The 23,082-nt window shown below is 47.3% G+C and overlaps 1 protein-coding gene across 1 annotated transcript; it reads right to left on the reverse strand.

The window, feature by feature from the left end:
- Positions 1–6,643: 6,643 nt before the first annotated feature.
- Positions 6,644–22,493, reverse strand: ADSL (adenylosuccinate lyase). The gene is made up of 13 exons (XM_045835161.1): positions 22,288–22,493; positions 18,988–19,191; positions 16,954–16,998; positions 16,359–16,438; positions 13,447–13,618; positions 13,192–13,238; positions 12,502–12,592; positions 11,972–12,041; positions 11,695–11,842; positions 9,810–9,900; positions 9,082–9,171; positions 8,415–8,591; positions 6,644–6,921 (listed from the first exon to the last, which is right to left on the reverse strand). Exons 1-13 carry the CDS (start codon positions 22,456–22,458, stop codon positions 6,835–6,837), a joined length of 1,473 nt encoding a protein of 490 aa, XP_045691117.1. The 5' UTR covers positions 22,459–22,493; the 3' UTR covers positions 6,644–6,834.
- Positions 22,494–23,082: the final 589 nt, after the last annotated feature.

The following is a 23,082-nucleotide window of genomic DNA, read 5'->3' on the forward strand; positions in this document are numbered from 1 at the left end:
ACCGCGCACGCGCGAGGACCGAACAGGCGGCCGCGGGGCGTGCTGGGAGCTGAAGTCCTCCCACTCCAGGACTGGATGGGAGGGAGCGGTATGGTTTTCGAGCCCCCGAACCCGGCTTTCTTGAGCCTCCTTTCGGAGCCGAACAACCTTCGAAGCCTGTTTTACCCCATCAGTGTGCACCGGCTTCCCGTCTGCGCTTTGGGCAATATGAAGTGAATGCACGGTCAGAATGGGGGTCAGACACTGCTGGGCTCTGGGAAGGAGCGGCACTGGATGTTAATTTTCTGAAAACTTAAGTGCCTTCTTTAAGGCTGCACATAACCAATGCTAGATCAGCCTGAGCCACTCTCACACAATTCACAAACCTTGGTAGGAGCCCCAAACTGGAACGAATTTGTTGTTGTTGAGGTCATGCCCAGGAAATGTACTCTCTGGGCATGCATAATATAGTGGGTGGAGTCGGAGGCCTGCATTTGAGTCACTAAACCACGCTAACATTTAGCTCTTCTAGGAAATGAGAATGTGAATTTATGGTTGTGAGAAAATGCTGATGCACGGTACAGACTAAGTTCAAAAAGGTGACGGACCCGTCCTAATTTGATGTCCCCGTCCTAGTTGACATCAGACCTTAAGCTAGGGGGAAAAAAAACAAAAACAAAAAACCCCCCTGCTTGACACATTTTAGAAAGGTCACCACAAGTTACAATAGCATTACCAGAAAGTTCTAGACATCTCACCCTCCTCTGAAGTGATACACATTTAGTTTTAGAGCTGCTTATTATAAACCTGAGCACGGATTCCTAATGGAGTTCCAAGGTGATTCAGCCCAGGGTGAGTGAATGGGAACCACAGGCAAAGCCTACAGAACACGGGAAGGCAGTCTGTCATCTGCCTGTTTTTATGCTCACTTTACTTCCACATGGTTCACCACACTCCTGCGCTGAAAGCAGGGTGAATTTGATCATTGGAATTTTACAGAGGACCTGGCCAGAATTATGAGAACTATGAAGTGGCAGAGCAGAAATCTGAACCCAGTTTCTGTGGCCAACTTCATTTTTCTCTCAATCACACCACTGGCTCTTACAATTTCTACTTTTTTTTTTTTAATTGCCTGAGAACAATGAAATCCAGCCTTTTGAGTGTGGTAATGTCCCCTTTCTCTCATAACACAACTTTCAGGGGATATATTTTAAATTTGTATTTTGGGGAAAACAATTTTTTTTAAAAGATTTTATTTCTTGAGCCCTGGCTGGCGTAGCTCAGTGGATTGAGCGCGGGCTGTGAACCAAAGCATTGCAGGTTCGATTCCCAGTCAGGGCACATGCCTGGGTTGCAGGCCACGGCTCCCAGCAACTGCACATTGATGTCTGTCTGTCTCTCTTTCCCCCTCCCTTTCCTCTCTAAAAATAAAATCTTAAAAGAATATTTTTTAAAAAGATTTTATTTCTTTTAGACAGAGGGGGAGGGAGAAAGAGAGGTACCAATGTGTGGTTGCCTCTCACGCACCCTCCACCCAGGACCCGGCCTGCAACCCAGGCAACGTGCCCTGACTGGGAATCGAACCGGTGACCCTTTGGTTTATAGGCCGGCATTCAATCCACTCAGCCACACCAGCCAGGGCAGAAAACAATTTCTTGAGAGAGTTGTAAGGTAAGCTGAGGTGTCAAAACTCAATGGCTGAATAATGCTAGTTTCAGCATAGGCCCCTTTGGTTTTTGCAATAAACCATTAGCATTTCATTTTTGCCTACTTTCTCCAACACTTAATCCTCCCCACCCCAAACACACACAATCCAGTGGAACACTTGTTAGAGATCAACAATGGGCAAGTCCAAAGGCCACAGGAGACAGAATACACGTACTTCCCTTTTAAGGAATGATAGACTAGCTACCAAGTTGATGAAACTTTCTTATCTGTAAATGCTGTGTAAAAATTCTATATACACATTTAGCCTCCATTAGACAACAAAAGGGATGAAGAAAAATGCCAAATCCTCAGCTTACTAGGACAGCATCCCAGGCAAAGCCCCTATCAATTCATGCCACGTGAAGGGCGGTAAGAGAGCCAGGTGCACTGAAGTAGTTCAGCTGAGCACACTGCAGGTGGGGAAAGCACCTGCCTCATGATGAATAGTGAATTACAAGATGCTAAAACCAAGCAAAGCAGTGTGAATTTGTTGAAGTTACAGCTCAGGAGCACTTTTTAAAAATTGATTGTAGAGAGAGAGGAGGGAGGGAGGTAGAGACAAACATCGATCTGTTGTTCTACTCGTTTATTGCACCACTGGTTGATTGTTGTCACTGGCTGATTCTTGTAGCGCCCTGACCAGGGATCCTTGGTGTGTCGGGACGATGCTCTAACCAGCAGAGCTCCTCCACCAGGGCTTCAAGAGCACCTCTTGTCGGTGGAGCTTAATGAACTTGACGTTTGTTCAGATGCTGGACTCTGTATGTCCCGTCATGAAGAGCCATTCACCCTTTTGTGCAGTCTGCTGCCTGCCCTGGGACCACAGGCCCAGGAGGGCCGCCTGTCTTGCTCATCACTGTTCCTAGCACAGAGTAGGGTGCTGGAAAAAATACCTGTTCAGGTACGAAACCTGGATGAGAAACAAAGTATTTTGTAAACCCTTATTTCCTCCAGGTTATCCCTAAAGAAATGAAGCTTTCTACATGTGAAGCATAAATCTATTATTTTACCTCTTATTTTTCTCTTGAAAGAAATGAGCACCTTGTTTAAGGAACTATAGAATGAATCCTTCTGAGATCTTTGGATTTCTCCATTATACGTTTTGAATATACGTGGCCTGAACTCGTACAACCAGCACTATCCTAATTACAACTTTTAAAGACAGGTGTCCTATTAAAGTTTAAAACCATGGAAGAGGAATAACACTTTCCCATTGCTTTAAATGTCTCGGTGCCCTAGAGCCACAGCCGTGAAAGGCTAGATCACTCCTGGATAGAAACGGGCTCACCCCGCTCAGGGCCCCTCTCCTTCCCAGTCTCACACGTGACCTGTTAAAACCAGTCTTCAGTATCAGCTTGTTATTTCCTTGCAGGGCCTGGCTACAGGATTTCCCAAAGATGCCTCCAAACCCCTCCTCCCACCCTGTCCTGCCCGGGCTGGGATGTTGCCAAGCCGCAGTTTCTGGCTCTCTATGGAAAAGGAAGTCCTGATACCACCGCAGATACAATGGGCAGGACCCAGCACACGGCAGAATCTGAAAGGGCAGGTCAAACCTTGTTTTCCTGAGGACAAAGGGCCTTGTTATACCGGGAGATACAGAGGGCCTCTTGTTATTAGCCACTGCTCCCTTCTCACTTTGTCTCTGGGGTCACCTGCAGGTCACTCAGCGTCTTACATGCTCAACTTCAAATCTGGGCCGGAAACCAGCTGTTCCTTGTTGAGTTTGGACGTTTCACGAAGACAAATTCACACCCATACTTACCACTCAAAACTACTTTTTTCAGAAATTTGGCCTCCGAGAACTTCTCTGTATGCAGCACTTAATGAGGGAAGGACAAGGTCACACAGATCCAGAATAGAAAAACCCAATTCTGCCTTGACTTCCAGTTACATTCAGAATTAGCTAAATTGATGAGCTAAGTTTTGTGTTCATTAGACCACATCTTTGATAAAGAACATACCTTAGATAATGTACATGAATTCCAGTACTCAAAAAGCTGTGACTAAATGTAATTTCTTTTCCAAATGGGATCTCGGAACAGAAAAATGACATTAGCTAAAAACTAAGGGTTTGCCCTGGCTGGTGTAGCTCAGTGGATTGAGTGCAGGCTGCGAACCAAAGGGTCACTGGTTTAATTCCCAGTCATGGCACATGCCTGGGTTGTGGGCCAGGTCCCTAGTGGGGGCCATGTGAGAGGCAACCACACACTGATGTTTCTTTCCCTCTCTTTCTCCCACCCTTCCTGTCTAAAAGTAAATAAAATCTTTTTTTTTAAAAAAAGGGCTTTAATAATGTATCAATATTGGTTCATTAATTGTGACATCAATACCATACCAGTGTATTAATAATAGAGAAAACCAGGTATGGGATATATGGGAACTCTCTGTACTATCTTTGCAATTTTTCTGTAAATCCAAAACTTGTAAAATGTAAAGCTCGTTTTAATAAAAATTGCATTAAAAACTTGAAAAGTACACAATCACAAAGAAAACAGAAGTCACTTTAAACTCATTACCCTTAATATTTCATTATGTAGCTTTCCAGCTTTTTAAACTTTTTCAGTTTTTCCTATTTCATTTTTGACTCAGTCCCCAATCTCTGGTTGGTTCCACTCAGGACGCACTGTCATCCACGGCTGGCAAACCGCACCGACAGCAGCGCCCTCGCGTCTCAGCCTGCTCCCCGACTGACCGGAGGGGAAGAGCAGAGCACCCTCCTGGGCTCAGAAGAAAAATGACACGTGCTATGCGATTTCAGCCACTTAACCATCACATCCACCCAGGATTTACGCCACCATCAGGCACTCCTGGTTATTAAGTGAAATCTACCATCAGCCGGGGGAAAAGGGCAGTAAGTGTCCAGGGCCCTGAATGCTGCTGAACTGAAGCCAGTCGCCCCTTGGTTTGTCCAAGCCCTGATTCCTGGATGGTCCAGATCCTGGAGTTTCCATCACTAGTTAACTGATTTCAACCTAATCTTCTAGAAGGTATGAGTGTGCTCTCTTCTCAGCCAACCTACAGCTCACCCAAATGCCTTTAATTAAAATGTTAAAAAGGAAAGTAAGATAATAAAATTGCACTTATATCACTAGTATATAAAAATGACAATGGAAGAGGAAAGAAATACACAACAAACCAATACACCCACTCCGATAGCCCAGGATTACCAATCACGAGTTCAGAAGTCAAACATGATTCTCAGAGCAAGAGTGTTAACATCGTATTTCCTATGAGAAAAGTTATTAACTAAAATTCATGGTATTCAAATGTCCGGCATGTCTACCACGTAATGTAAGTTCTCTGACTACAGCTACACTGACAGAAGCTCGCTTCCTCTTCACTGGCCCATAATAGAGGAGGAGGGAGAATGCTTGAGCAGAGCCCAGTGACTTCATTCCTTGTGCCAGACCCAATTTAAACATCCCTTCAAGAGTCTCATGAGCCCTGGCTGGCGTAGCTCAGTGGATTGAGTGTGGGCTGCGAACCAAAGCATCGCAGGTTCGATTCCCAGTCAGGGCACGTGCCTGGGTTGCAGGCCACGGCCCCCAGCAAGCACACATTGTTTCTCTTTCTCCCTCCCTCCCCTCTCTAAAAAATAAATAAATAAAATCTTTGGGGTGTGGGGGGAAGAGTCTCATGAGAGGAATAACAATCAAATTGATTCTTAAAGAGCTGAAATGTCATATGGGTCCCTGCCATCCAGGCTCACTTGCTACACTGAACTGCATTGTAAAATCTGGTTTTAAGGATTGCCTTAGTCTTTCTTTCCAGTAAGTTGAGCTCTTAACTTCTACTCCCTTTGATTAGATACAATTGGGAGCAGTGAAGACAGTCCTCCCTCAAAGCATTCCCACTCCTGACAGGTAGGTCATCTTCTGCTTGACCTGAGCCAGCGGGGCGGCGGCGAATGTCCGGGCCCAACCAGCGAGTATTGGGCTCAGTGGTGCCTCCTGGGACAGCAGATACTTAACTCGCTCTTCCTCCTCACACCAGTGAAGCAAAGACAAGTTTTCTCCTGCGGGGAAAAGAGCCCCAACCTTCCTTCACCACTCACGACAAGGTCTTCTTTGGAGGCTGGCTCTCCAGGGATCTGCTTCTCAGACTGTGTGTCGAACATTGAACATGCCATGAGCATGGAGTAAGAGTGGTGGTTTTCGGGACGCACACCATTAACACGTCCTAAAACTGTCTTACCTCACTGGCAACCACTTCCGGTCTACACTGAGTTCAACATACTCAAATTTATCTTAATTCTTTCCTCTCAGTTTTGACATCATTTCAGCCAGTTTAAGGTTAGATAAAATCTTAGGTATTTTATCAAATAAATGTAGTGGTTAGTTCTCCTAGTTTTGTGTCATTTGCAGATCTGATAAAAAGAAAAAAACCCTGTCATTTCATCTGTGCTGAGAAAACCTGGAGACACAGGGCTGACGACAGAGCCCCAAGGCCTAAATAACACCAGTGCGCTCCTTCCGGGTGGGCGGTAATTCCCAGTGCACCTTCTTTAGCTGCAGCTGATTCAAAAAACCATCAGTCTCTGTAACCAGGATCAAAGACTGTCAAATGCCTTGATGCAATCAATATACCCTACTTGATATACAAAAGCCTGACCAAAACATGAAGTAAGGTACAACTAGAGCTGAGTTAAGTCTGATGACTAAATCAGTTTCCTTGAGAATATACTGGGTCTTCAGATTTCATCACTTATTCTAGCCCAACATAACCAAATAAAGATACCCAACTGTGCTGAACCACCGAGTCCAGGTTCCTTTGCTAGACCCAGGTCAAAGTCACCCTCGGAAGAAGGACCAGGGACTTGCTTAACTACCTCAGAATCAAGTTAACATGTGAAAAGGACTCGACTAGCTAGAAAATACGCTTCAAAAGAGCAGAGCAAACTATAAGCTACATTTATTATGCTAGTCTGTTTTGCTGAAAACAAAACAAAAACCCAGAGTCCAACTACAGCACAATTTATTTCTCCACTACAAACCCTGAGAAATGTGAGTGTGTGTGGAAAGGAGGAAAGTGCTGCATTAACTCCAGGTAACAATTCTGAGGTGAAATAAGACACTAGAGTGAGTTTGCATGACCCGGCAATAAACGTGAACACAGCCAACAATGACTTTGTTTACTTCTCTTCCAACCCTACAGACACAATTCTGCTTTCACCTTCATGACGTGCTCATATGGTTTTAACAGGGGATACACCTCCTCTTCTAAGAATCTCCGTACCTGCCAAAGAGGAAAGCAAATACAAAACAAAACATTAGGATGTAAGTTTTGATAATAATTTTTCCACGTCAGTTGAAAAGACCTAATTTAGTAAGAATTTACTCCACTGCTGAGCTATGTTTCTCAGCTGTCTGTCAGAATCTCTCCCTCGCCACAGGCGGCTTAATCCACTATGCCCACATATGCTATACCCCCGAGCTCCGTTTTCAGTGGCTCTTGCCATTCTCCACCCGGTCACCCAAGCTGAAATCATCACTGCTTCCTCCCCTCTCCTCATCCCACCAACTACCAAGTGCTTCGCCTTCTAAGGAGCACTCAGCTCTCCCCCCTTGTCTGTATCTACCCGTGGTGGCTCCGAGCCCTCGTCGTCCAATGCTCGGCCCATTGCGGCAGCCTCCTTATCGGCCCCCCTACCTCCAGTTCAAATCTCTCCAGTCCAAAACTCCAGAGTGGTTTGACTATAATGATAAACTCCTGCTGTCTCCAACTTTAAATCCTGTAACTACTTCTGGGGCACTCCACACTCTGGCACATGATCGCAGTTTCTCTCTTCCATGTTAGACAGTCCGATGTTCCCAGATTTACTCCTACTTGTCCCTAAAATTCAGCTCAGATGTCATGCCTTCCAAGAAGTCTTTCCTAACTTCTACTATTTAACGTTGTATCATCCTCTCTGACCCCTGAAAAGATGTGTTTCCCTCAATTCCTGTATGTACTGCTTGGTATTATAATGAAGTATTTACAAGTCTTCACCACTAAGTTTTGAGCTCCCTGAAGGTAAAAATTATCTACCCATCTTTAAAGCTCCAGAATTTTTAAAAATTTATTGATGAGAGACACACACACACACAGGAGATAAACACTGATTTGTTGTTCCACTTACTGACGCATCCATTAGTTGATTCTTGTGTGCGCCCTCACCAGGGGTCCTTGTTGTATTGGGACGACACTCTAACCAACTGAGCTACCTAGCCAGGGCTTAAAGCCCCAGAATTAAACACAGTACCCAAACCCACACAGGACACATGGTCTACATTTGATAAATGGTTTTGAATGAACTCTTGTAGTCCCCAAGAGACCAAGAGCAAAAGTGACAAACACTGACTACTTGCTATGCACCAAGCACCATGCTAGGCCTTTCGATCTCACACTGCCCTACGAGATGTGTGCGTGTGTTCTGTCGGCCAGGAAACGCCACAAGTCAGGACCAAGCTCAGATCTACCTGATGACAAAGCCCAATCTCTGTCCATTACACCCCAGTCTCTAGACCGAAAAAGAACTCAAAGGAATCCACAGAGAAAATCCTTAAGGCAGCGCCAAAGAACTAAAACCTAACAGCTGAGCCAGCGCAACCGGCTCCAAATTCTAACTCGCCGCACTCTCACAACTCCCATGAAGTGGACGCATGACAGGACTGCAGGCTCTGCAGCCCGCGCGGAAGGAGAGGGCAGTGGGCAAGGCTGCAGCGCCACGGAAGAGCGCCGACGCTTACCTGCTGGGATGCGCGCCCGGTGAAAGAAGAAGGGTCCAGCAGGCGGTCCAGCTGGGAGTGAATGGGACTGAAGTAGGCATCGGCAAGGATGCGCTCTATGAGGTCATTGTCACCCCCTTCCTGCTTGACCACCGCAGCTGCCTGCTGGGACAGCACTCTGATCTTTTCATGGCAGTCCTGGGAAGACAGTGAGGGGTCGTTGGGTCACCACTAACAGGCCACCTGAATGCCCTGGTAAGTCACCACCACTTCACACCCACCCTGCCTCTGAGTGGTACAAAGCCCCTCCAGGCCGAGGTGCTTCCTCACAGTCTGACTCCACCAAGACCCTGGCTCTCTGACCACGACCTGGGGCAAATCGGAAACGGATGTCCACCTCACGCAGGCTGCGCTAAAGCCCCTGGCACCATCTGCTCGTGTCCTGCCCACTTCCCATCATTTCCCATGGAAATTCAGACCTAATGGCTTCATTAAGAGTGGACCTTTGCTACAAGTGATTAAATGACTCACTTTTAATAAACAGGGTTTTTCACAGAATAAGCCTATTCTATGGTAGAATACGGTCACTGTTCTGTACCAATGCCATGACTGAGGGTAATGACAGAAACTCCTTCCTTCAGCCATTCTCCTTTTCTCCACTTATCCCGGCGCACGAGGAGTTACAAACCTGGCGGTTACCCCCGGCTTTCACCATGGCCATGATGATGTTCTCCGTGGCCATGAAAGGCAGTTCTTGCCGAATGCGCCGCTCAATTACCTAGAAGAATGAACGAAGGGCCAAGAAAGATGCCTCCAAGTCACATACGCAGTAAGACATCAAACTCTGACCGGCACAGTGCACACCAGGGACATGAACTACCGTATTCACAGAAAAAGAGAGCAGAATGGATTGTTTTATTCTCCACCGTATTTTTAATCTTTCTCAGTAATCCAGAGCATTATTTTGATTTTAAAATGAAATACTGACTTAAGTAAACTTTTAAAAGTTGCTTCCTTGAAAACAATCCCTAAAACCTCCCGCTGTTAAATTTCAAGGCCCACTGCAAGAGTCAAGCACCCGATGGACATGAACCCATCTCCCTCAGGAACTTAAAAACAGGCGAAGGGAACGTCGGCCCCGCCAGTCACACCAGAGCTGGTGGTTCCTGCTGGTAGACAGCTGAAGCCAATTCAAAGTGCCTTTCTCCGTTTTCTAGAACTGTGTCTATAAATCGCACATGTTCGTGCTACAGACTTCCTGTCACAACCCGAAAATGAGCGCCGGCTGGAAGGACTCCCACTGGGCCGGAATATGGAGCCCCCAACATACCCGCTGCAGAGCAGAGAAAGGTTACACTCCCCTTCCCACACTCCAACCCCTCCCTAACATTTCGCTTTTAAACTGAGGCCTCTTACTTTGGGGTATACCACCAATCCTTCAGAAACGTTCTGCAACGTATTCAATATAGTATCTGCAGTGAGAAATGCTTCAGCCAAACAAATACGTCTGGAAAACAAACAACCAATTCAGTGATCTCTTTAAGCAAATAACAATCTCAGTGAAATGTAGGGTGTGTCCCAAGAAACAGTCCTATTAACTTCTCGCGTCATATGCGCTATCTGGACAACTGCCTGCATTCTCTGACTTCAACTACCCCAACACCCCGATGGCCTTCGAAGCCATTGTCTCCTCTCTTCCAGACCACTTGCCCCAGTGCCAGACCATATACCCAGTCAGAGAGCTCCACTTGGTCGATCCCCGAACCCCAAACAGAATTCAGCCACTTTCCCATTGCCTCCTGTTCACTACTCGAACCCACTCCCCCACTCCCCGTGGCTCCTGGCTCAGTGAATGCCACTAGCACCCCGTCACCAATCTTTAAAAAGGAAACATTTCTTTTATTGATTTGAGAAAGAAACATCAATTTGTTGTTCCACTTATTTTATGCATTCACGGGTTGCTTCTTGAATGTGCTCTGACCAGAGATCGAACCTGCAACCTTGGTGTACTGGGATGACGCTCTAACCAATGAAGCTACCTGGCCAGGGCCCCATCACCAAACTTAACACTCACTCCAGTCAGCAACCAAGGCTGGCCCATCGGCCACTATTTTATTTTTTTTAAACGATTTTATTTATTTCTTTTCAGAGAGAGGGGAAGGGTGGGAGAAAGGAGGGAGAGAAACATCAATGTGTGGCTGCCTCTTGCACGCTCCCCACTGCAGACCTGGCCCGCAACCCAGGCGTATGCTCTGACTGGGAATCAAACCGGAGACCCTCTGGCTCACAGCCTGTGCTCAATCCACTGAGCTACACCAGCCAGGGCTCAAATGGGATTTTTAAAGCAGCCTCCAGACTTGTTTGGACTAGACTAATGTCCCCTTATAACTGATTCTCCAAACCGTTGCAGGGTGTTTTAACAGGCACACCTCACTAGGTCACACCCACTAAAGGTATTCAGTGACTGATTTCTGAGTGAGTCCACGTATCTTATTTCCACAGATAAACCCTGGCTTTAATGTATGTCCTCCACTCAAGAAATCCCAGTACAACCCAAGCGCAATGTGAACCTGCTTTAAGTAAGTATATACATAACGTAGAATACCATACGCATGTTGGTACCTTACCCACAACTAGAAATTACTTCTGACCCACCCTGTAACTCATTAACACGTCCTTGCGCCAGACACCACAGCTGACGTCAGCCTGCCTTCCGAACACCACCTCAACTCCTCTTCAGGTAAGTGGATCCCCGATCACGTCCTAACTCGTCTCTTACCACATACGCACTTCATTCCTCAGTGCCCCGGCTATTAGTAGCTCCCTAAACTGCCTTTCTCTTGCCTTTGGTCCTTTACACATACATGCTCCCGATCTTGTCTGAAGTACCTTTTTAAAAATGCCTGCCCTGGCTGGTGTGGCTCAGTGGACTGAGCGCCAGCCTACGAACCAAAGATTCAGCGGTCAGGGCGCAGGTCTGGGTTGTGGGCCTGGTCCCTAGTAGGGGGCACACGAGAGGCAACCACACATTGATGTTTCTCTGCCTCTCTTCCTCTCTCTAAAAATAAATAAAATCTTTTTTAAAATGCCTGTTTACTTCTTAAGTATTAAGCCTCCCCTCTTCTGTGAAGCGTTCCCGGCGTCCTCACAAAGAGCACCTTGTACACACTTTGAGCCCAACACTCATCACACTGTTCTTTCTACGTTCTTGCCTCCCTGCTGGACTCCAGGCTCCTTGGGGACAATGAGAAAATGCAGACATACTCAAAACACCTTTCTGGGACATCCCCGTTCCACTGACCGATTGGCACTGTCATCCAGCGTGCGTTCAAACCACTGCACAGACGCCGTCTGCAGGGGGTCCATGACGAGGGTCATGAGGTGACGGGCAAGGCTGCAGCAGCGCTCGGAGCGCATGGGGTTCCGCTTGTACGGCATCGCACTGGAGCCTGCCCGCGTGGAAGGGCAAGAAGCACAGGCAGCACGGTGTCAGAGGGCAGGGAGAGCCCAGGCAGGCCGGGCGGGTGAGCTGGTAACACAGGCCTGCGAGCCTCGCTGTGGTGTCCACACGCACTCACCGATCTGCTGTTTTTCAAAGGGCTCCTCCATCTCCTTGAGGTTTGCCAGCAGCCGTATGTCAGTGCAGATCTGGGGACAAGCAGGGCAGAGGCATCACCCCACGTTCCTGAGTGCAGGAACCAGGGGCAGGGCCTAGACCGACGAAGGAGACGGCCCGTCAGGTGGGCTGTTGCCGACCGAGCCTAAGCAGCTCATCTCCTTCAGCACGTCCTCCCGAGCTCCCCGGGAGAGCCTCACTCAGACCCCTCCTGACCCCTGAAGAGCCGGGATGACAGGCTCGGGGAGCGTGGACCCGTCTTTGTGAGACACCACCGAAGGACAGTGGCAAGGTGAACTTGAAGGAGAACGCCAAAACTGGTCTTTCCCTTCAATGCACCTTAATTAAGAGGTTACACTCACGGGCCCCAAATTGTTAAAAGTGACACCTGACATCTCGAGTGACATGATTAAGTAGAAGTCCGAGGCTGCTCTGGTCTGGCTGTGGTGTCCGAAGGTCTCATCCCCACCCTCACAAGCTGCCACCACTCACCTTGTGCACTGACGCCCCCAAGCTGGCCAGCACAGACAGCACCTCGATGTCCACTTTCCGTGTGTAGGTCTGTCCTGTGATAATGAAAGCCCTAAGCATAAACAGAAAAGAGCCTTAAGTGGAAATATTTCAAAATGTGACTCTGTCAAACAAATGAGCAAAAACAGAGCCCCAGGGAACGCCTGGCCTCACTGGCACGCCGAGTCACACTCGGCCCAGGGCACCGCACCGATGACTGGTTCCTGGAACGCACTGCCCTTCCACCCTCTTCGTCAACACCCAGCACCCAGACGGCTGTCCTGACCCAGAAGAAAACACAGTCCATGTTCCCACGTCCTGCTGCAGCCTGATGCCAGTGCCTAAAGGGTGCCACTGTGGAGCCTGGGGCCCTCAGCGGGAATGGCCAGATTAGACTAATCCGCTGGAGGCCCTCAGTACATAAGCAAAAACAGTAACATGGGTAAGTAAGCCTATTCTAAAAATCTCAGAAGGAAAAGTTTCCTTTTTTCTTACAGATTGTAAGAAAATAGAATCTAGGCTCTAAGGAAAGAAAACCCAGGCAACACACGGAATGAAATGGGTGGAAGAACAAAGAAAATGGCACAAAGGTTAGGATGAAATCTAGAGGTATATTGGACACAGGCCTTTCATCAAGTAATAGGGAGGCCAGCACTGGTCCCATTTACCTACCTCTTAAACCCCGCCTTTTCTGTCACCATCTTGTCAAGCTGCTCTACCTGGGAAAGAAGAAACACCCCTGTAGTAATCGGGTGTGCCCAGCATGAGAACCCCCCAGCATCCTGCCCAGAATGCGCTCCCCCGTAGCCCTTTCAGCCCAGAGACTGCCCTCACCCCGAGACCAATCTCCTGTGGTCCTGGGGGTCCGCTTTGCCTCTGGGGCTCCCCCACTGAGTTTCTGTGTCCCGCAGGCTGCTTTCAGAATACCTTTTGGTCGTCTCCCTCGAAGAGCTGCAGGAAGCTGGCCTGAGTACCAGTGGTACCTTTCACCCCGCGGAAGCGCAGGTCATCTCGGACACGCTTCAAGCTCTGGAGGTCCATGCAGAGGTCTTGAATCCAAAGACAGCAACGTTTCCCAACTGTAGTCAGCTGAGCAGGCCTGAGAGCGGCCCAAGAGAACACAGGGAAGTTTCAAACCAAGCAGGAGCATTCATAAAAGCTTCGCTGCTTCCTCTAGCCATCACTGTCACCCCAGGAAAGAATGACACTAAGAGATGGAGAAATCGGCATAGACAAAACAGGAGCTAAAGCATTTGAGTAAATATCAGTTAAGGAGATTCTATGTCACTTATAAATATTCAAAGAGTATAAAGGTCCCTATCCAGTGCAGCTCACACGTGATGTAAACAAACAAACGAACAAGATACTTATTGATTTGTTATGAAAAAAGAAAATGAGGACAATGGAGAACGCTACCCTAGCTGGGCAGTCAAGGAAGAGCTTTGTAAGGAGTCACGGCCTGAGGAGGAGCCAGCCACGCTGTGGGGAGCCCCCAGCGCACACGACCAAACCCCTCAGACAGAGCAGCTAACGGCTTTGTGTCCAGGCAGAAGTCTACACCAATCCACTGCAGGTCTGTTTTGTAACATGAAACTTAAACTCTTAAAAACAAAAATAAAGAACTCCAGCATTATTGCAGTTTATTTATAATAATAATATATTTTTTTTTAGAGAGAGAGGGGAAGGGAAGGAGGTAGCCAGGGAGGGAAACATTGATAGGCTGCCTCCTGCATGCACTCCAACTGGAACCAGGCCCACAAGCCAGGCATGTGTCCTGACTGGGAACCGAACTAGTGACCTTTTGCTTTGGGTGACGACACCCAACCAACAGAACCATGTCAGTCCAGGCAATGCCGGAGATGTAACAGAGGACGCAGCCCATCCCAGGTGGAAATTCTCTGGTAGGCTAATGATACTGACAGCTGGGGTAATCAACGACCACCACCAGGAATGTCTGTAACAGGTAAACCACATGCTGTAATATATTTCCAAATTAATCTCATGGTAGTTTTCTCTGCCGACTCCTGCTAATAGATTATTGGCACAAAGAAATAAACAAATTTGCATGGATCTGTTCATAGCGGCATCATACACAATAGCCACAGGGGAAATAACACCAATACCTGGACAAAAGGTGGTGTATCCATAGGATGGCACTGCTACCCGGCCACAGAAAGAAACGAAGTACCGATACATCCTATGATACGGACGGACACTGAAAACACCGCGCTAAGTTAAAAGAAGCCAGTCAGGAGAGGTGAAGATTGTATGATTTCCATGTAAATGAAATATCCACCAGAGGCAAACCCACGGACAGACAAGAGATCAGTGGCTGCCTGGGTCTGGGGGACGGGGGAGTGACAGGCACCGCTAACAGGTACGGGGTTTCTGTGGGGTGACCAAAGTGTCCTGGAATTACGTACTGGTGATGACTGCAGAACTCTAAATATTCCAACCACCACCCCACTGCACCCTTAACAGGGGTGAATGCCACAGTGTGTGAGTTACAGCTCAACACAGTTGCTTCTTTCCCACCACGGGGGCCGACCCATGCCGAGGTGACGCCCACAGTGCCGCGCCACTTTCCCAGCCCCGAGGCCCGCTGGCCGCGGCTGCAGATGCCTCTCGTTCTGCGGTCCCCAGAGGCGCCCCGGGACGCCATTATGTTGTATACGATTATAACATCATCAGGGATCTGGAGTGCTCTCCCACGGACGTGCGGGAGGAAGGGGAGCCGCAGCACACGCGTGGGGGAGGCGGCAGAGGGAGCGTGTGTCATGGCCGAGACGCACACACGCCGAGCACTGGCCCCTTCTCATGAACAATTTTTTCCCAGTTTCTACCAATAAGTATAGGCCCTAACTTTCAGGAAGACTCACCCCAAACCTAGGCTCTCTTACGCTAATAATACAGGAGAGGAGATCCTTGTTACCATGGCAATACCCCACCAAACACAAGGCACCTGTGAATACACCACTCAAATATCCTCACCTGAAACCTGTTATTGGATCCCCAAAATGGTATCAGCTTTTAAAAGGGTCTTTTCGGCCCTGGCTGCTGTGGCTCAGTGGCTTGAGGGCCATGTGCCCAGTAGGGGGCGCACGAGGCAACCACACAAAGATGTTTCTCTACCTCTCTTTCCCTCTAAAAATAAACCTTTTTTAAAAGGGCTTTTGGTTTTAGTAATCATAAAAATACTTGTACATTTTAAAATTCAAAAAGTAGTAAAGAAAAAATTAATTACCCTATTATCTCACAAACCTGAGCAATCAGTATTTACAGTTTGGTGTGACTTCCTCCGAGCTTTGTGCAATGTACATGCCGTTTTTTATCCCCAACATTAACCTAAGCACATTTCCATGATGTTAGTCTCACCGTCATCCTTTCAGTGGTGGCATATAATTCCAACCTGTGGGTACACTACATACCTTATGTAATTATTCTCTTATTGTGAGACATTTAAATTGGTTCCAATGCTTACCATTACAATACTGTAACGAAGATTTTTGCACATAAAGCTTTCCCCATAATTGGCATTACTTCCTTGGTCTAGATTCTCTAGAATGGAATTATTAAATCAAGGAGTATGAATACTTTTTAAGGCTCTTGACTCATGTTTCCCAACGTTCCCTACATGAACTATTATATTTGCTCTCTCACCAGTACAGCTTTTTTGGGGTACATATCAGGTTCGTCCCCATAAGCATCCAAGGTATCTACTTCAGCTATGTCTTGAGACCACTCACCCCAGGGTTTCCCTGCAGGAGAGCCGAAAAAACAAATGAACGCCAGGCGCGCACCGACAAGCCCCAGCCCCAGGAGGTCACCACATCACTTACTGGAAATGTGTGAAGCCTAAGGTGGGAAGACCAGCTCGTTCCTTCGCGAAGTCGGCCAGCCGAGAGATCACTCTGGCCAGCTACAAGAAAGACCACGTGGGAGAAAGACGGTGAATTCAGGTTGAGCTCGTTACATAATCAGGAACGAAACTTCTAGACAACTTAATACAGAATTAGACCTCCAGCTCATGAAGGCAGAGGACATATCTTTTCATCTTCGTATCCGAAAGTATTTGAAAGCGGTCATAGCAATGAATGTTCGAAAACTGAATTGACTACCTAAAGTCACAAACTTTTTCTGCACAATTTTGAGACCCCTGATACGCTCGTGCAGAAAAAATCATAAATCTGACCCACATATTCCAGCAACATGCCATTTCTTCCCTCATTTAAAAGGCTAGGCTTTTAAAAGCATTCACCGACAGTGTTTTAACTGAAGAAGAGACTACTAGTTCTACAGAACAGATACAGGGTCATTCGCCTGAATAAATGATCAGCCATTTAGATTTACATTGTCCTGATTTACTCCTAAGTGGTGCCCGTGCCCTATCACAGGAAATCCGGGGCTGGTAGGAAATTTCTGGCAACTCCTCACCTTTGGCAAAAGCAGGTCCAGTGCATTCCTAAGAATAATCAGATCCTGCAAAGGAAAACGCAGACGCTCTATTAAACCGCTTTGCCCAAACATTACGTAACAGTTTTGGGGCATTAATAACTGATTTCTCAGCTTGTCCTCCACCTATTAGCAACTCACTGTACAAGCCAGAAGATGCTAAGGGAAGTCGTTCTTTCCTGATCACTCTTTTAAAAGCACACCAACTTAGAGAGTGGTACTACGGTACTTGAGGGGTGACCCCCATCCTGGGTACTGTGAAGACGCCCAGGTCAACAAGTATCTATTTCCCACAGACGAGTGCTTGAGTCCCGGAGAAGCTTCCGCAGGATTCACTCCCTGCATTAGTTTCCTCTCCCTTGTCTCATGTCTGCGATTGCTAACAACAGCCAAAAAAAGTCATGAACCAGAACATCAAGGTTTAGGAAATTAAAGCTGTTTTTTGAGGGAGAGAAGAGATGTATTTCAGGCAACTCTGAGATACGTGACACCAACTGTTGAGCCCAACACCACACTGGGTACTTTGAAAAAGTACAACAAATTCTCAGTGAGAGGACTGTTCCTCTCCATTATTTGACTCACCAATTACATACAAATGCCTTTAATTACATGCCACTTAAGACTATTTGAAGCAACTTAAAAGTTAGTGACTTCCATCTGAGTTGGAAGCTGAGTTGGTTAGCTTCCATCTGAGTGTATCTGGAAGCAAACTTCTTCCCACAGGTGCTGTGATTAAGAGATTAAGGGCACAGCTCTGGCCCCGGCTGGGTGGCTCACGTAGTTGGAGTGTCATCCCATACCCCAAACAGGGTGCCCTTCTATCTCCAGTCGGGGCGCTTAAAGGAGGCAACCATCAATGTCTCACTCTCTTTCTTTCTCTCCCCCCCGCCCCGCACCAATCAACAAACATATCCTTGGGTGAGGATTTAAAATAATAATTTCAAAAATTCAAATAGAAAATGTTACTTTGGAACTATTCTACCTGGGCTTGTATCATTTCTAGTTGTGTAATTTTAGGCAAGTTCTTCAACCTCTTTAAGTTTCCTCAGCTGCAGAGATGGGGATAAGAAAGCCAGATTCCAAAGACTAAATATTCTGACTCCATTCACATGAAATTTCTAGAAAAGGCACGACTGTAAAGACAGAGAGCAGGCCGGGGATGGTCTGGAAGCAAGCGGGCACGAGAGGACCTCCCGGGCCGAGGCCTGTGCTCCAACACGGAGAGCGGTGAAGGTGAACAATGGCATCAGTTCCAACTCACTGAGCCGTACATTTAAAATGGGGAAACTTATGGGATGCAAACTCTACCCCAGTAAAGCTGTTTAAAAATGGAGATAATAACATCTCTTACGACTGTCATGGAGAACACATGAATATACGTAACATGCTCTTAGGAAAACAGCCCTGGCTGGCGTAGCTCAGTGGATTGAGCGCGGGCTGTGAACGAAAGTGTCGCAGGTTCGATTCCCAGTCAGTGTACATGCCTGGGTTGCAGGCCATGATCCCCAGCAACCGCACATTGATGTTTCTCTCTCTGTCTCTATCTCCCTCCCTTCCCTCTCTAAAAATAAATAAATAAAATCTTAAAAAAAAAAAGAACCTCTTAGGAAAACACATGCTGATGCTTTTTCTAATTAAAGGTTTTAAGAATTATATTGCAATCCCATTTTCTTTTCAGAATCATGGCAAAGAATTATAAAGGACTTGGGGAAAAAACCCCTTTGGAAAATAACCTTGGCCTTGAAAATGCTAAGACCTTGGCTTATGCCCAGCACACCAGTGCATAAGGGTATCTAAAGGTGTTATTCTATGGAGGCCATCGGGGGGCTCAAAGTCTGGATGGGAGGAATATCCAAAGCAGAGAATTCCTGAGCATGAAGATACCCCCAAAGCTAAAGATCTACGGAGCCACTTCCAAAACTAGATAGAATAAACTACAGTTTGCAACTGTAGTTTACAACTATGGACTATAAAGATCGCGTCCCTAAGCGGAAACAAAACAACCCAGGACCCTACTGTGTTGTCTCCGACGTAGCAGGAGGTGGCCCCGAGATGCACAATGCCAGCGGCTTTTGGACAGCAACGGCCGAATGTGTGCACGTGAGCCATCACATCGTGTCGTAATCGTTTCTCTTCCTCGGCTGCCATCTTGAAGTCGATATTGTCCAGGTTTGATTTCATCTCCTGGATCTGTTCATCTGTGATGGGCAAACCGAGTGTCTGCAGAACACACAAGATAAAATGCCGTCACTTCAGGAGTCACGACTATTTGAGCTGGGTGACACCGTGAAAAAAACTGGTTCATGTTAGCATTTATGCTCTTTCTCCCAATTTTTAAATTAAAATTTGGGGTAACTCACAGTACATGGTAAGGAGGCAATGACTTTCTTTCTCTCAGTGAATCTTGGTAGATTACATTCTAAGTAAACCCTAATTATACAACAATAGGATCCTGATCATTGCTCCCTCAGGCCCTGTATCTCTCTGCTCACTTCACACATTCTGGTCTCTGGGCTCCAACGTCATCTCTTCAGAGAGATTTATCTCCTGACTCCCCGTGAGACATCCTCCTGCGTCTCTCCTCCCCTTTAGCCTGGTTTTACTGAGAGCACTCATCTCATGGCACTTTTACAAATGCAGGAACCCCTCCCTCCCCTCAGAACGTACACTCCACGAGGAGAGCGTTGTTGTGGCTCACTCCTGACTGGCAGGTAAGCGCCCAAGGTGTGCGATCCAAGCCACAGCTTCACATGTCACCCAGATGGATTTACTCAGAGAAACCAAAATTAGGAATGTGGTTAAGTAGTTTTGCCAACAAATCAGGTATAGAAATTCAGTGCAACTGAAAGCAACTCCAGGAGATACCGATGAGAAAACAAACACGCCAACATCTTACACTCATCTATCACTGGAAAAAATCACTGGCTGTCCAGGATCCAAGTGGTGACTATGTACGTTGGTGAAATTCATTCAAACCTGACTCGGAACTCCCAAGCCTGGGCTCTGGGGAGGATCTAGCATCTTAGAGCTATCTTGTCAAAGATGGTAACTACTGACCAGATGTGGCTATTTATATTTAAACTGATTAAAATGAGAAAGTAAAAATTCACCTCCTCGGTCACACTAGCCACACTGCAGTGGCCCGCGCTGCTCTGGATCTCTGGTCAGTACTGGGCACATCTCAGGGCTCCTCCCAGGGCAAAGCAGCAGGGGGCGGTGTGACCCAACTGCTTCCTACCCTCAAGCAATGTATACCTGTCAGAATTCATTCCGGGCTCATTTTCTGCACTCCTCCTTTCTCTCATCCCTCAATTATTTCCCTGAACTACTAAATTAGTATGTAATTTATGCTGCTAATTGTGATACCCTACTAGATAATCCAAAGGCAGGAGATGATACAAAAAACTGTATGCATTTCAGGCAATATGCAGACTGGGCAGAGGAAAGAACACTTTCAGGTGACTCTACATTTCAATTCCAGCTTGAAGCCATTTACTAGCCATGGTGACCCTGCAAAGCCTTTGAATGACACTTCCCTTACCTATACAATAAAGTATCAAATGAAACAGAACATAAAGAGTACATGCTGGTACATAAGAAACCACAACACACTATTAATGTCTTTTCCTATTCGTTACTGTTAAGTGAGTCAATTGTTTATGAAACCTCTGTGCGCCTCCATTTCACCATCTGTAACCTTTAACTGATAGGCTGATTTGAGGGTTAATAAGCTATTAATATGTATAGTCTTAAAACAGTGCCTGGCATAGAAATGCCTGCTATTATGTCACTTTATTTTCCTGAGCACAGTGAAATGGAGCGGATTATTGAGGATGGAAGTTTCCTTTTGGGGAAGTTCCACTGCACCACCATCCCATTCACCTACTCCAGATTACTTGGGTGTTTACTCATGCCATTTCAGAGGACATTGCCGTCTTGCTTGTTGTGGCATTTTCCTCTGAAACGTTATAGCTCTCTGGATCAGCTTCCTTCCACTCCTCTGGGAAAGGCCCCTCAGAAGCTATTTTGGGAAAACACTGCGATTAACAGCTCTACAAGTAGTTCTCATCAAACAAACCCTAAGTCCTGTCAGATACACCTCTACTCCGATTCTCCCTCTTCAGAGGCAAAACATGGACTCGTGAAATGAAAATAGTGCTCTAGGAAGCACGGATTTTGGGACAGTCCTGTCATGGTGGAGACAGGCTAATAAACCAGGACAAGTTGAACAGGGAAACTGAGATAGTTCAATGCCTGTGCAGTTTATAGCCACCTAATAAACTGCAAAGTTCTATGCCCCCTTAACCAAGGACAAGGAATAAATGGTTTACACTTCTCCTGTCCAACCAGAGGGTAAATAGCTTAAATCAGCCTACTCAGGTAGATAACACAAATCCAATTAGTGCCTTTGGTGCCAACCACACCCATGGAATAAATGTCATTTTCGTGGTCAGCATGAAGCTGCTGAGTGTTTTGGGGTCCACTCCCAACACCTCCCCTAAACTCTAAAACCCTCAGGATGAAGGGCCCAGGCACCCCTCCCCATGCTCTTCCTCTCCCCCGCCCACCACGCCCACTCGACTGTTCAGGGTATGTCTTTCCTTGCTCCTAAACTCCAAGGGCCCTTTCTTTTGCCTGTGGAACTTGTTCCCTCAGCCTACACAGCCCAGCTGGCTCACTTCTACTACTTCTGCAACTCTGTAAATAAACTTTCCCTTATAATTTGAGATCCTGGCTGAACTCAAGAACCCAGGTCCAACTTCGTTGGTAACCACTACAGAGGCACCGTGGAAGACAAGTGGCTAGGAGCGCAGGTTCACCTCCCAATTCCGTTCTTGACTGCTGGGTGGCCCAGCGCACACGACACGCGTGGCTTGGTTATTACACACACTTGGTTTTCTCCCCTCTAATGTGGGAAGAGCATTGCCTACTTTGCAAGGGCTGTGTAGGATAAACAAGAAAAGATGTTGTAAAGAAATTAGCGCAACAGCACGTCACAAGCGCACAGTGGTTAGCGGTGTACTCCTGCAGGAATGGCCAAGATTTAGGCCCTGAAACCACAGACCTGAACTTCTCGCTGCCTCCGCGTCTCTAACCCTCAGTGATTAAAAGCACGTGAGACAACAGGTGGCGGCTCCCGGGCCTCCTGCACTGGCTTGTCCTGGGGCTGCAGCTCCTCGTTCAAGTTAACGCCTAGCCGAAAATAGCAGCGCAGCTGTCCCCAGGCGACCAGACCCACGCTGGGCGCGGAGCCTGGCACGTGCTGAAGAGGACCCGCCTCCCTCCGCCGGGTCTCTCAGCTCCAAGGTCCGTTACCTGTTCTGCCTCCGCCAGCCACAGCCAGAGCTGCCGCCAGGTCCGGAATTTGTACTTGTCGCTAAACAAGAAGCACATCTCCGGGCTGGCGTAGCGGGAAGCAAGCGGCGAGCGGTAGCTGTCATACCCGCACGCCGCCTGCTGCCCGCTACAGTCACCTCCCGCCGCCATTCGGAACTTCCGACCTCGCCAGAACAGACTGGACAGCGAGGACGGAAACGGAAGCCTGAAGGCTGGAACTTCCTCCTTTGGGGCGGGACTTCCTCCACTTAGTCCCGCCCCCGGAGCCCCGGGAAACCTGGGCGTTCAAGGTTGTCGAGTTCGCCTGCTGGCTCGCTAGTTAGGATTAACAAGTTTCTCTTCGTTTACAAGAAACAGATTACCGCTTCATAAATTTAGCTGCCCTGTGCCTCATTTCCCCATCTGGGAAAAGGTACATTAAAACTTGCTTTTAGGATTGCTGTGAGGCCCTGTCTAGTGTGGTTCAGTGGATTGAGGACCCGCCTGCGAACCAGAGTTGCATTGCGGTTTGATTCCCAGTCAGGGCACGTGCCTGGGGGCCACGTGAGATGCAACCACACATTGATGTTTCTCTCTCTTTCTCTCTCCCTTGTCTTCTCTCTAAAAATAAATAAAAATCTTTAAAAAAAAAGATTGCTGCGAGGATTGAGTAGCAGATTGACGTCTGGACACTTAGCCTGCTATGTGTGTGCTGTGATGATGATGATGATGATGATAATTATCGCCTACCCACCCCACCCCCACTCTTACTGCCTGTCTGGCACTGAGTGCAGT

This window comes from Phyllostomus hastatus, unplaced genomic scaffold (genome assembly GCF_019186645.2).
Source record: "Phyllostomus hastatus isolate PE091 unplaced genomic scaffold, TTU_PhHast_1.1 phas_contig_198, whole genome shotgun sequence".
NCBI lineage: Eukaryota > Metazoa > Chordata > Mammalia > Chiroptera > Phyllostomidae > Phyllostomus > Phyllostomus hastatus.